The 15,439-nt window shown below is 36.7% G+C and overlaps 1 protein-coding gene across 1 annotated transcript; it reads right to left on the bottom strand.

The window, feature by feature from the left end:
- Positions 1–236: 236 nt before the first annotated feature.
- LOC105034852 (nuclear pore complex protein NUP58) lies at positions 237–14,482 on the bottom strand. Its single transcript, XM_019847115.3, is given in 7 exon segments — positions 237–657; positions 749–789; positions 1,510–2,038; positions 2,486–2,944; positions 12,279–12,393; positions 13,014–13,116; positions 13,119–14,482. Coding segments are annotated over 7 exon segments (1,434 nt in total). The 5' UTR covers positions 13,264–14,482; the 3' UTR covers positions 237–615.
- Positions 14,483–15,439: the final 957 nt, after the last annotated feature.

Raw genomic sequence — 15,439 nt, 5'->3', positions numbered from 1 at the left:
TTTTTTTTTTTTTCCGGCAAGACACAAATTTTACTTTCCAAGAAAAAACTGCCGTGTATGCATCTAAATCAATCTCCAGATTTTTTGTTGATCGGAAAACCTATATCCAGTTGCCACGGACAACAGAGAGATTGCTGAACGGGGAAATGATAGTCCTATAAATGCAAGTAAACCCATTTAAAATCACATACATTATGGGCTTGAGGATTGCAGTGTACGGTATTGCTCGTAGGAAATAGATTAACCCCATTTCCGTTGACTAAATGGTCTGTATACAAATTTACAGATTTTCTGAGTTCTCAAATCTGCTAACTACGAGTATCAAAGAGTCAAAACATTGTTTTACAGCAACTACTACATACACTCACCTCGCAACCTCATTCCAGTGGAGGCAAAAAGAGAGTCAAATGACACTACTGTGAAGTTATTTACAAGTTCGATGCTGACACTGCAGAATTTTTTTCTTGTTTTAAAAGAAAAATCCTGGAGCCCATCAAGAAGCATCACTGTGCACCTACTTGGTTGAACAATCATCTCAATATCGTGCATAAAATGCTAAGGTCCAAAAATTCTGCAGCAGGTTTTAGGATCAGACGCCTTTTCTGTTGGAAGTGATCAGTGCCAGGTTGAACAAGACCCTGGGCTGGACGATTTCTGCTATTAGGCAACAAAAAGTGGATATGTAAGATAAGTATGTCAAAAAATTAAATAGATTTCTTGAAAAATTAATTGACATATTTGTACTCACAGATGCAACACCAAAGCTAGTACCCGAACCAGTTGTAGCACCTAAAAGTAGATGGCATACTCAAGTTAAGCATAATCAAGTTAAGCCAGGAAGGAACAATACGATAAGAGACTAATATTCACGTGTGCATGGCAAAAAGAAAGTCCTTACAAATGGAGGGCAGCTTGCATCATTTAAGAATACCTAATACCATACATGTTAATCATGGCAGAAAGATAACATGGTATTCATAAGTGCACTGTCAATGATTTGGCAGAGAAATTTTTGCATGTTGGCATGAACAAGCATATGAAAACAGTTCTAGATGTAAATAAATGGGAAAAGACATGAAGCTAAATATTACGATATCATGAGAGAGGAAACTATAACAACCCTATTAAGAAAAGCCAGTTGTGTTTCCCACCTTCTTTCTGTTTTTCGTTTTTGCAGTATAAATTACCACTTAGCTGGAGAATAAAGAACAAAATCATAATCAATTCAGTGTGAATACATTCTTAACTTTAAACAGTGTCAGATTATTCTGTATAAGCCTACTTTTCATCTACACTATAATATATTCACTTTAAGATAACTATAACTTCGGCTGTGCATATGCAGGGTTCTCCCTCAAACTGTAGGGCCACCAGGCTTTGCCATAATCAGGGTAGGACAGATCTCAGCCTGGCCTCACGTAAGCACTAACACCTTTGGTGCATGTACTATTTTCAATTTTAAACTAGTGATGTCAGAATACGATAAACATCTCGAGTACATAAGTATACCTGTGCCAAATGATGGTATGGCGAACAGTGGAGAGCTACCAACAACAGGTGTGGATGAGAAGAGTGTGGTATTAGTTCCAAATCCTAAGGGGGCCTGGGTGGACCCAAATAGAAATGTAGATGGAGTCCCAAATGGAGTTAACTGAGGTGTAAATCCAGCAGAGCCAAACAGGCTAGATGATTGAGCAGATGCTGTTGGAGTCGAAAAGAGAAAAGAAGATGAAGCAGATGTAGGTATAAAAATAAAAAATCCACCACTGGAAGATGCAGCAGTATTCCCTGAAGACAGCAGTGGTGCACTTGATATGGAAGCTGCTGAACTGGCAAAGATGTCAGCAGCTTGGGTGGCTGGTTGTGCAGAATTAGCTGGTAAATGCAATGTTGGATGAACTCTTCTAGCAGCAGCTTATCGTTTAGCTGCTTCTCTTCCACTGGCCTCGAGAAATGGATCATTACCATCACCCCAACGCCGCCGGTCTGCAAGATATGCCATCTTCATAGACTCCACATACCGATGGAGGTTCTCAACCTGTAACAACAAAAATAATAAATAGCTACATTTTCTTTCTAAAGAATTCTAAATAAGACAAGCATTTGTAGCATGATAAATTTATAGTCAAACTAGTCTCCAGGTACTAGAAACAGAAATTTGATGGAACAATTTATGAAAGTGAATCGTAAGACTGTCAGGAACCATAATACAAGTGCCTTGACCTAGTGGTAGTCTCCTTATGCAACTTAGAAGTTACATAGGATTTCCCAAGAGAGAGAGAGGAGAGAGAGAGAGAGAATTAAAACCAAAATAAGGGATTCCGATTGATACCACAAAATTGCAGCGAATATACACATGATCAGTCAGAAATATGCATGATATAGGAGATTTTTGTGGAAGTTGATGTGCATCTAGGATAATAAGTTTATGTCTCCTTTATTGGAGTGCTGGTAAGCATAACAGGACAAGCATACAGCATTTTACCTCAGCAGCAACATGGATGAAGTAATCATGTATATTTGACATAACTTTTGGAAGAGCTTCTAAAGAGTTTGAAGAGGTTTTGTCAGTATCCATCAGGACCAGCTGCTCTAGTTCTTCAATCTGCTGGCAACACTCAGTCATATACTTCTCGAATCTAGCAGCGGTGTGGTGCACAAACTTAGAAGGCCTCGTTGGAATCCCACTGTAGAATTCAAAAATTGGTGATATGGAGCTGGTCATCAGTTGATTGGTTTGGCCAGAAGTTCCTGCTGCACCCACAGTCTGACTTGCTGAACCGATACCTGCAGCAGCTGGTACATTTGGACGAAGAAACCTTGGCCTAAGCATCATATATGAATGGATAGCAAATTCCATATGACACATCATATCATTCACTTTCTTCATCAGATCTTGCACTGAGACCTCTCTTTCTATTGCAGTAGTGATTCCTCCTAGTTCCTATGAGCAACAAAAGATCCCATAATCATCATCACAAAATAAAACCTAAATCCACTGAAGTGATGCATAAAAAGGTGGTCAAATTTTAAAAGCATAAAGGAAAATGATGATGAGGTGATAAAAACTGGATAGAGTTTTACTCGTTTTAAACATACAAATCAGAATTATTATAAAGATAATAAGAGGGTATGGTTACACAAAATAAACAAGTGAAGCAAAGCTTTAACATCTAGAAGAAAAGTTGTTTTACCTCAAAATAACACAGTCTTTATACACTTTTACCGCAGTCTATATATATAGCCACTTGTTAAAGAACATCAAGTAACATGAGATTTCATTAACATCACCAAATCACAACATATCACTCAAGATTTATCAAGGCTTAAAAACTTGATCAGTATCAGTTCTTATCTTTCTAGAACATAGGAGGATATATATCCATTTAGTTATTAGATATACTTAAATTACCTCATCAATAATTGACAAGATCCGGAAGCTTGAACAAATAATTCATTCACAAACACAATGACACCATGTAGATTGAATTTCGTTCATATAGCTCAAGAGAAAAAGAACAAACACCCGAAATGTACACTAATTAGCAAAATATACATAGAGAAATAAAGAAATGAACACCCCCCCGGGAAAATCTGGCCAGAGCCACAGAAATTGAATGGAAACTGAGCAGTTTCAGTAAACTAATTGAAACCAGCCAAAACCTATAATCAGTGACAGATTCTGGATCAAATTGGTCTAAATCAATATGTTTCAGCGAGCAGATTGGTTTCTTCACAGACTTAAAATCTTGGAAATAATGAATCAACAACATTTAACAGACCATCCAAAACCTTACATAGTGAAATAGCAACTATAGTGTTGGGTGTGAGGTTGAAATCTCAGTTTTAATTTGAATTTGACAATGCAAATGAGCTCCAGTTTAGGTAAGTTTCAAATTTTCAATTTGTTTGGTAAAAGAAGTACTGAAAAACACCAAAAAAGGTCGAGAAGTTCGAAACAATGTTCTAAACCCATCAACCCAGAGTTTTTGTCAACGGGTCAAGGGTTAGCGATTCAATTGTAGTTCAATTGCAGGTTGGACCAGCAACCAAACTCCTCTACAAAATCCCCAAATCCTGAGCCTCCCCCCCTCCAACACAACAAACAACAACAACAAAAAAAAAGAAAAGAAAAAGAAAAAGAAAATTCCCACAAAACACTTGCCAATTCTAGTATGCTTCAGTTCATAGGAAGAGGTCCCCCTCCTCAAATATATTGATTTCAAAATCTAGCCCTAGTTCGATCATATTGCAAACAAAAGAAGAGGGGGAGCTTCTCCCATCATAGACCTGATCATCGACCACACAACTCATTCATTACTGGCCTCTCTCTCTCTCTCTCTCTCTCTATATATATATATATATATATATATATATATATGTGTGTGTGTGTGTGTGTGTGTGTGTGTGTGTGTGTGTGTGTAATATATACATCTATTCCTACCAACTTCCACTCCCCATGACCGATGCCTGAAATGATGATTGCCATCTCCAATGACATATCTTCTTCCTCCATTGTGTTATCCACCAAGGATTACAGCAACTAGATGAGAAAGAAACGGAGAGGAGATCAACACTGAATCTTCCTGTGACATCAAGGACCACTAGATCTAGCAGGGCAAGTGAGACCAACGGCGATAGGATGGGTACTTCTGCTCTATTTTCGAATCCCTAATCCCCCTGCCCCCCATCCCCCACCACAAACCAAAAAGGAAAAAGAAAGGAAAGAATAATCTTTTATCCTCCTATGTAACCCATGGGTCATTACCATCTAGTCTGGGCAATTCAAATGGTTGAAGCATCTAAGTCAGATGGTGAATGAGTAGCTTATATTGCTTTGGATCGAGAAGGGCATATAAATTCCGCTGATCTCACATTCAAATATTCAACAACAGAATTTAAACAATAAAATTAAGAAAATATGATCTGCAATATTTCATTTTGGTAAATATCATTTTATTGCTTGAAGATAATACTAGTAAGGTCAAAAAAATTATTGTTCCTTCAAATTTCTTTTTAACTTGACATCAATATGCACTCCTGTAAAGTTGCAAGATTAAAGTTTGACCATGACAAAAAGCTACCGAAAATCCAATCCAATGAACAAACAACAAAATACATTAGCATCAGTAATTTATTTTATGATGTACCTAGTATTTCAAGTTAAACCAAGCTTTGACTTTTGCCTTTAATAATGAATTAATAGTTTTTGGATCCTTTATGTCCAAAGTGAGTCTAGAACTCAATCACCCAATCCATTATTTAATTAGGCTGAGAAAAATTTTAGTGAAGTTATCAAAACAAAAGTTAAGAAAATATAAAGTGCCCAAACAACACAAATATAAGAAAAAAGCCAGGTCAAGGCAAAACTGTCTTCTCAAAAGCAATAAATTGCTTCACAAGAAAAAGAAAATAAGAACACAAAGCTGTCCATTCAAGAACAAACGGAAGCCATGAACACATGCTTATGCTTTTTAATCTCAGTTTCCATGCCTTATGATTTATCGTGACAATCATGGAAATGCAGAGAAAAATATTGAACCAAACTCTCTAGGTAGTCAGAAAAAAAGACCACATTATTCCTAATATCCCCTAAAAAATGCATAAACCCTTGCCCTCTCTTGACCTTTTCTCATTTTCCATCTCTACCTGCTATAGCACCTCTCTACCACCCTCCTCTAGTAAACTGGAATACAGGTATAGCAAATAGGAATATAAGAATGGATCATAGGGTCAACGATCTAGAAGGGAAAAACAAAGGAAAAAGCCATCTCCAAGGACCAACAAGAAGGGAAAGCCCCACAAAGCAGACCTAAGTTGCAAGATTAGCAAAACCTAGAATAAAGATAGTGCCCATATAGAGTGGAAGATGGAAACAGAGGACTCGCATAGCCCTAAACAACTACAAAATAGAGAAAAGCTAGGGGCCACTCAGTAGAAATTGTGAAGGAAAAGAAGATGACATTGAAGAGGAATGGCTAAACCAACTTGACTTTCGCTTCTTGTTTCTTTGCATCTCCTTCCCTCTTATCCTTTTTTGTGGACAATGATTTATGTCCATCTACCACTTTTGGCCTCATCCTTATAAATAAGACGTGAAAACAAATAATATTTTTTTTTTAAAAAAAAAAGATTCTAAACAATTCCCTACAAAAACATCAAATAAGAATATGTAGTAAAGTAGCAAAACCACCCAATATATTGTATGCCACACAATAATAATGTTAACTTCATTGCAATTTTTCTATTTTTTCCAAAGAAAAAAAATGGAGTAAAGCCAACACATCTCATTTTCACCCCCCACACAAGTGTGGAAGAGCCAAAAACAATAAAATACAAAAGAGAGACCCTAAAGCACATACTGGAAGTTGCCAAATCTTGCCAACAAAGAACAAGAGATTATTAGCATATACATTCATGAACAAATTGAACACATGATGAGGTACTCAAAATGGTTGTGTAGGTACTCAAAATCTTGGGTCTTTTCAACATGTCAAGCACTTGGATACTTGGGACACTTTATAACACTTCTTGACATGTCACACCATCAAACCATCTTGTCATCATCACTACAAGTCTGCTTTGACACTTATATGAAAGTTATCAATACTAACATAACAGTCAACAATCATTTTATTAAACTTTAAGCACTCAAGGAGAATAATCTAGCTTATTGCTCATTATATTCATAGCAGCATAAAACAATACATACACACACATATAACATAGAGATGAGTCCACATGTAAAGCTTTTAGAAGATTCCCATGTAGGATTCTTTAGGACACTTGACATCTATGTCACCTGTAGTCGAGATTGAGTTCTATCACCATCTTATGTAAGAAAACATCATAACTGCCTAACTTAAAATCCATGATTTTTGTCAATACTATAGCACATAAACTGGTATCAATTAAATCTTATCTTGGTGTTCAAAGACCCTTCAGCACTTAACAACTAGTGACAAGAATAAGAGGAAGAATTGGAGGAATAGATGGACAATAACCTGCTTGATAATTAATAATTTGTAACTGATGACTAATTTTTTACTAGCCTACAGGATAGGAAGGAGAGGCACAGTCATTTTTAGTTCCATGTTCCATTGAACATTTTTTCCAATCATATAATGACAAGCTTCAACATGACAAAAGATATAGCATCATCAAGAAATAAATTATCACAGACTAGCTCCTCTGTTTCATTGTTAGTACAGTTTTATGCAGGATAGCTACTTCAATTAGTTTATCTACCTGTCTTTAATTGCTTGACAATGTTCAAATGCCTCTCTTGGTTGGTAAGATTTGTTTGTAATATCAGGCTACATAACCAATGACCCTAAACTCCCGCAATGCTGACAAAGCCAAGATCTAATCCTATGTCCCCGGCACAAGCACCAAGAGACTTCAGCACTGAGCTAGCCGGCCATTTTGTAAGTATAAATAACTTTCAAGGCAGCAATTATTAAAAGACTTCAGCCAAGGTCACTGCACACTAGCAACAAAGGCCACAACCATTGTCACTTCAGCCATCGCTACATAAGGAAGCAATAGTAGCATTCCTTCAGCAACAATAAAATGTTTCTCAAAATTGTGCCTTAAACACATGGCCTTTCTTCTCATTAAGATAAGCAATTCCTTGACCAGCTCTAAATCCTTGCTTCTCCACAATCATCACCCATTTATATGCCCTTTGATACTGTTCAAAACTACAAGGCTAAGAATATCTAACAATAAACTTAAAATTCATAGCTATATGGCAAAACTAGTTGACTCTCCAAAATTATTCACCTTCTCCCACATCATGATGAAGCATTTATTATTTAAGGATCTTGATACTTAGCTAAGGGTTGGGATTTGGACATGATAAGGGATAATTGTTTTTAAGCTTAATTATGCAAAAAATCTTGAAGTTTTTGGGGGTCTTCAATGTCATCCTAACTTTTATTTAGTGCAATTAGGTCATCCAACATTCAAATTAATTCAATTCAGACCCTAGCTGTAATATTCGTGGGTCTGCCATGACGAAGTTGTCATGTGATGGAGCTTTGAAACATGAAAAAGGAGGCCACATAAGCAGATCACATGACATCACGCGACAACTCTGTCACGACAGGCCAATGAAAATTACGGTTAGTGCCCAAATTGAACCAATTTGAAAGTTGGATGACTTAATTGCACTAAATAAAAGCTCAAGATAAAATTGAAAACCCTCAATATGTTCGGGTTTTTTTGCATAATTAAGCCTTTTTTTTATGAATAAGAGATTGCATAAGGGATATTTTTCAATGTCTAATAGTTAAATTTGGCACTAATAAGATGAATCATACATGCCTGGATGATCATATTATAAGAGTTATAAGAGACATGGTCATTATCACAAGTGAACGTGACTAGCAAAATCCTTTTCCACTTGGTGTTTTGAAAGATTGTAGATGGTAGACAGGCAGCTAGGGGATTGTCTAGCATCTAGCCACTATGCAAAAAAATAGAGATCAAGGCATCCATAAAATAGTAAATTCAAAAAACTAACCAATGTAAGTAGAAATCTAGAAAATGGTTGACTCAAAAAACATGAAACATTCATATCACATAAAATATAAGTCAACTGGGGAAAAATTGCAACATTTAGGCCATGTTTGGGTGCTAGTAATGGAGGGGTTATGTCATGGTTATCCACTTAACCAGCCATACACAAGCAAAAAGGTGGTATTTTAAGTTTATCTTGTCCACACCCCAAAAAGTCGCATAACTTGGTTAAGTATATTTCATGGGTGATGGTGGAATATGTCTAACCACCAGAACTATCTCTTCTCCCTCCTTGCTTTTTTGCTTTTTCCCATATCGTCAACCAAACAAGAGATATTATTAACCCGTGGGTAACCAAATAAAGGATGTACTTCAAGTTAAAAGTATTTACCTGCCAATTAGCCATTTGACATCCAAAAAGGGCCTTAGTGCTAACACATAAATCAAGCTCTACTTCCATCCTCAAATATGTGCCCAGGCAACTTCCTTTTAAAACATTGCACTCCATCTATAAAAACTGTTTCTCTATATCTAACCACCAGAGCAATCTTTTCTCCCTTGCTTTTTTTACTTTTTTCCATATCATCTACCAAACAAGAGATATTATTAACCCATGGGTACTTGAATAAAGGATGATTACTTCGAGTCAAAAGTATTTACCTGCCAATTAGCCATTTGACATCCAAAAAGGGCCTTAATGCTAACACACCAATCAAGCTCTATCTCCATCCACAAATATGACAAAGAACATGAACATGCATGCCCAGGCAACTTTCTTTTAAAACATTGCACTCCATCTATAAGAAATGTTTCTTTATATGGTCAACAAACCAAAAGTAAATGGTCAAATGGCCTTGCTAAACCATTTAACAAAAGAAGGTACTTCTTGTTACAGTGCTAACAAATGGTACCATTCATAGGGGATGAGTGAATAGTCTTTTTATATTATTCATGACATTAATACCCACGATAATCATGGAACACTAAATGACATGACTTAGACTCTTATTGTTCAAAGATTTATATTTGCCTACATTATGAAAATAGAAAAAGGTGCATAGTGTTGCCTTCTTGATTTCTAATGTTCTTGAATATGAACATAGTACGGTCTACCTCCCTATTTAGAACATCAATGGAAGAATCTAAATCTAAATAAGATATCTATACATTCCCTTCATTTCAAGAACTTATTTGTCACACACAAAACCATAGGTTTTCACAAGAATGCACTCAAACATATATGGGACTATTTTATCTAATAAAGCAACAAATTTGTAAGTGAACATATGCATTTGCTTTAAATAATTTGATTTAGATAGTGTACCTATGTCTTACTTTGTTATCTAATGCTTTAGAAGACCGATCATTAAATTATGGAGGTGGGCTAGTTTCCAAAGCCTCTCCATTTACAAATTTGAGACATGTAAAATAAAAAATGTTCCCTCCAAATTTCAATTTTCAATTAGAAGTGCTTCCAGCTCCATGCTTCCAAGTCTATACAAACTAGTTTATAACCCCATGCGATGCATGGGATATAATTTTTTTAAATAATATTTAATTTTATTTATCTATTTTATTATATCTATTCTATATATATTTTAAAAATAACTAAAATAATTATAATATTATATTTTATGCATGGTATGTATTATAAGTTATTACATAAATCTTGTAAAGATCCGACGATCTTAGCTCCACGAAGCTCCTCCCTACATCCATCGTTGACAATGCCGTCTAGTCGTCACCATTGTCACTAATGACAATAATATTTTCAAGCTTGAGACAGAGAAAAAATATACCAACATCATATTTTTAAATTAATTGATAATATATTTATACCTTTTAAACTCATACATATAAGCACGATCACAAAATCTAAGCCATCGTCCAAACTTTCCTGTTGGGCCGCTCGAAGCCTCACAGCTCTCATCCTATTGAGACTCCTGAAAGAGAAAAACAGAGGAAGCACCGAACACACCCCTCCTCCAATCACACAATCCAAACCCCCTCCTCTCCAAAGACCAATCTTCGAATGGATAGCCTCCAAACCCAAACCAAAATAAAGGATTTACCTTGTGAAGTGCATTGAAATTGCAAAATGACCAATGAAAACAAGAAAGGTAGAACAGGCTCTTTGATGTAGGCTGTAGCCTAACTTGATGCTATCATCCAATTAAACTTGTCCAACATCTCTCTACCAAAGGAGTAATAACTCCGTTCTCTGTCATATTCTCAACTTTCCTCATCTCAAACACACCATACTTTAATTTCCTTCACTGTCCTGATAGCGGTTTGACTTCATTATTCTCCCCCACTAATTATGCATTCCGTCATGCAGCTGGTACTCATTCCGCCTGCTTTCGATCAAATCAGTTCCAAGTAACTTCCTTCGTTGGTTCGACACCACAACGTTCATCTTGACATCCCAACTCGCCTTTGGTGTGATCACAACATTATAATCTTGAATTGGAGCTATCATCTTTACACAAATTGTATCTTATTTAAAGCGAGAGACCTGAGGCGTGCTTTAGAGAGTTCCCAGTAGCATCGCCTATAGTGATGAAGCGCATCAAAGGCATCCCTGACTTTCTGACAGATAGAAGACCATGCTGTCTCCCCACCGCCACCTCCTCAACGAGAGAACTGGTGGAAAACCACACCACTCCAATATCAAACCATATCCACAAGCTCTACTCTTTTGCTGAACGAACAAATAAAATACAGAAGAAGTTTACCAAACAAAAGCAGAAAAAAGATCAAATCTTTCTCAGCACAACCACTACAACAGTAAAACAAAGATAAAAATGTTGCAGTCTCTCCAGATCACTCAAAGATCCTAAATCCCAATCACAAAACCACTGATGCAAATACATCAAGTTCTCCTCAAATCTCGTCGATTCCATCCATACACAAAACCTAATGTCCATTACACCAAACAAACAAATGAAAAATCATCTAAAATAAATTCAGAGATAGAAAGAGGTCGTACCCTAAAACCTCACCATTAGAGGAAGCTTCGGAGATTTTTATCCTCTCTATAGAAATCTCAAAGAGCGAGAGATGACGCAGAGCAGAATTCTAAGCTCTCTTGTATATAAATATCTGACTGAAAAATTTAAAGGAATAAATTGGATTGCATTTAGATTAGTTAACAGATAGATTGGGAATGAGAGAGAGAAACAGAGTGGATCTGAGAGAACAACCATGGTCGTAGGTGGGACAGCAAAGATCAGGGGACCGGTCTTTGGACTGGTTTCAAACTTTTACCAAGTCTGCTCAGGAGATGCGTCTGAGTAAATACTGTGCACCTGGCAGATGGAAGTAAATATATATGTGTATATGTGGTGGACGGAGGCTTCTCAACGGAGAAGCCTTCGTTTTAATATATATATATATATATGTGTGTGTGTGTGTATATATATATGTGTTATATATATGTGTGTGTGTGTGTGTGTGTGTGTGTATAAAAGATATACCAAGTAATTATTGTGATGAACGTTGAAAAAATATTTGAGATATTCAATTTAAAGTAGCCCAATGGTATATCTCGACCCATACAACTATTTGGAAAATAGACTAGATTCATTAAAAATGCCCTTTCCTTTTTATATGAAGTTCACTAATAATGTTATCCTTAGACCATGCAAATAAATGATATATCCAGCATCACAGGTAAAAAGGGGAAGAATAATGTTACAGATATAAACAAAAGCTCAAATATTAATAAAATCAAGGTAAAAGGATAATGGCAAAACCTGAAGAATACGACTAGCATCAAACTCGAAACTGTCACCTGATACTGATGAATCATAAAGTCGGATGCATTGATCCAGCCTCTCGCTGTCAGCCCTGTTCTCCAGAATAAGCTCCCTGCACATCGAGTTTTTCACACATCAATAACTCAAAACAAGCAGGAGGGGGGATTTCCAAATCCAGCTACATCACGACCCACATCTATGGTTACCCTTAGACAATGGAGACAAGAAAAATGAAAGAAATTGTATTGTAGAAGAATCTCGCATGAAAGAAGATGGACAAAATCCACTTTCCAAAACGAAGCATGAAAAACCAAACTGAAACGATGCAAAGAAATTAAAAGCAGTCCTATTTTTCCCTCCTCTTAAATAAGAAAACTGGAAGGAAAACACAACAGAAGACACGAAATAAAATGCATACGACAAAAAAGACAAAGAACCTGCATGGCAAGAAAGGAGCAGAAAGCCTGTTTCTGAAACAAATATCGAAACCACAGTGCAAATTACGCACACACATCAGTAGCATTCTTCCTTCTTCCCATAAACCAACAAAGTGAGGAAGAACGGAAAAGAAAAAAAGGAAAAGAAACCTAGAAAGGCATATGACCCACAATATCTTGAAAGAAGGCGCAACAGCCATTGAGAAAAAGAAGACTCCCGTAACCCAAATTCATAGACCCTACTGCAAAAGTAAGCACGAAAGCACAAACAAACAAGAAGCCAAAGAACCCATACTCGATCCGTAGCAGAAGCTTCTGCGAATCCCGACGTAAATCCACAAACCGTGTATTATAACTCGTTGGCGAACCATCCTCCGTTAACAGCATCAGTTGCTGGCCTGCTGCTGGAACTGGACGTTCTGCTGCTGCGGCTGCGGTTGGGAGGTCTGGAAGATCGACGGCTGCTGCTGCTGTTGGGGTTGGGGCGTTTGAAAGAGGGAGGGCAGCTGTTGTTGCAGTTGAGGACTGGGGAAGGAGAAGGCCATTTGTGGGTGGGTTTGGAAGATCAACGAAGAGAACGGCGAGAATTGCGGAACAAATGAAGGGAATGGTGAGAATTGCTGCTGCTGCTGCTGGGTTTGGAAGATCAGTGGATGCTGAACTAAAGAAGGGAACGGCAAAAATTGCTGTTGCTGTTGGGGTTGGGGGTTTTGCAAGATCAGAGGCTGCTGCTGCTGTTGGGTGGGCGAGTTTGGATGAAGGAGGGGTGTTGTTCTTGGACACGTTTTCCGGCCAACGCCTTCCTTGACTTCTTCCTCTTCTCGGTTACCCTCGGGCTGTCTTTGGCCGGTGGGCTTCGCGTGACCGGCGGCGCTAGGTTTTGCCCTCCCTCTCCAGCCAAATGCCCAGGTGACTGCTTACCCTTCAGAGATAATCTCGGCGGGCGAGCGGGGCGTTCTGAGGAGGGCTGCCCATCCGGCGGGCGAGGGGTTAGGCCCGACGACGGCGAAAGCCAGGGTATAGATCCCGTCGGGGAAGAGGAACCTGACGGCGACGATTCCCGCAGTGATTCCGGCGGCGACAGCGGCGGCGACGACTGGGGGCATCTGGGAGGGACCTCCGTGGACACTAGGAATCGGCCCCTCCGGTTGCCGAAACCCGGCCGCATTACCAAACCCAACGATTTCGAAATCTTCGGTGCGCGGCACGCAGGATGGACGGAGATACCCCTGGCTTGGGGTGGAATTCCGAGAATAAATCGGATTCTTGGTTCTTGATTCTTGGAAAGCTCTTGGGCTCTTTCGTCTTTTCAGGTGTAGGTCGCGACTACAGTTGCGGGGAGGATCGCGGATAGAGGATCGAGTCGTCTCGGAAGCGCCTTTATATCTTTAAATTTTGAGAAGCGGTTCAAATGTGATCGAACCCAACCGAGTTGGTGAAAAAATATGAGCCCACTCGCCCAGACTAGGAGGAGTCTGATGGGTGAACCATGATGCTTGTTATCGCTGAACCCAACTTTCTCAATCATTTTAGGGTCAGTTTGATTGAAATATATATATATAATATATATATATACATATGATATACATAAATATTGTCTAGTTTCCAATAATATTTTTAAATAAATAATCAGATAATGATATTTTTTTTCTTTGTCCATTTATTGGCCGTTTGTGCCCCACTTACATAAATATTATCAATATTGATTTTTTAAATATAGAAATATATTTATATGAGCTAATAAATATTTTATTATATACATTAATTTTTTATATATTTTACTATATAAATAAATTTATTAGTTATTAATAAATCATATGTTAGATTTAATGATAATTAATAAATATTTTAATTACTTATTATTAATATATATATATTAATATCATTAATATTAATTATATTGATATAATTTATATAATATTAATATAATATAAGTAAAGACATTTTTATTAAAAATTAATAATTTTATATTTCTGTCGCTTGATAATTTAGCATGGGAAAATAAATATTCATGCTATTTATATTACTTCTATCTTAGAAAAATAGATATGGAATCCATCATTTATTTTACCATCTCTCTCATCCACTTTCACACCAAATAAAATAATTTGATATAAAATTTATTTTTCCAAGCTAGATTATCCCCGACCAAACAAGTCCTTGGGAAAAAAGAAAAAAATATTCACACCTTGGACTCTTAATAATTATTTTAAAAATTAATTGTTTTACTAAATACGTTAACATTGAAATGTTCCATGTTAAAGATATTTAAGTATAATATATTATATCCCATGCCTATATTATTTTAGGAAAAATATTGTAGTATGAAATTTTTTTTATAAATTACACATGTAGATAAAAAATTTCCACACCCTTCTTATCTTAATATGTTATACCATCAATTGAAAATTATTTTAGGAAAAGGTATTAAGGGAGCTAGGGAAAAATATGCATGTAGAGGAAAAAAAAAACTTAGACTCTTTCTTATTATTTTAGAGAAATATGAAAATTTTCCCTCCCCATGCTCTTCTTAACTACTTTAGAAAAATGGGAAAAATATTCACATCTTGGACTCTTCTTAAGTATTTCATGAAAAAATTATTTTACTAAATATGTTAATGTTAAAAACATTGAAATATCTCCATGCCAACTAAACTCTTCTTAATTATTTTAGAGAAAAACTATTTTAGTTACACACAAGAAAAATCAAAATATCCCCAT

This window comes from Elaeis guineensis, chromosome 2 (assembly GCF_000442705.2).
Source record: "Elaeis guineensis isolate ETL-2024a chromosome 2, EG11, whole genome shotgun sequence".
Lineage (NCBI taxonomy): Eukaryota > Viridiplantae > Streptophyta > Magnoliopsida > Arecales > Arecaceae > Elaeis > Elaeis guineensis.
The sequence above is the reverse complement of the archived record's forward strand: the minus strand, read 5'-3'. Positions and strand labels throughout refer to the sequence as shown.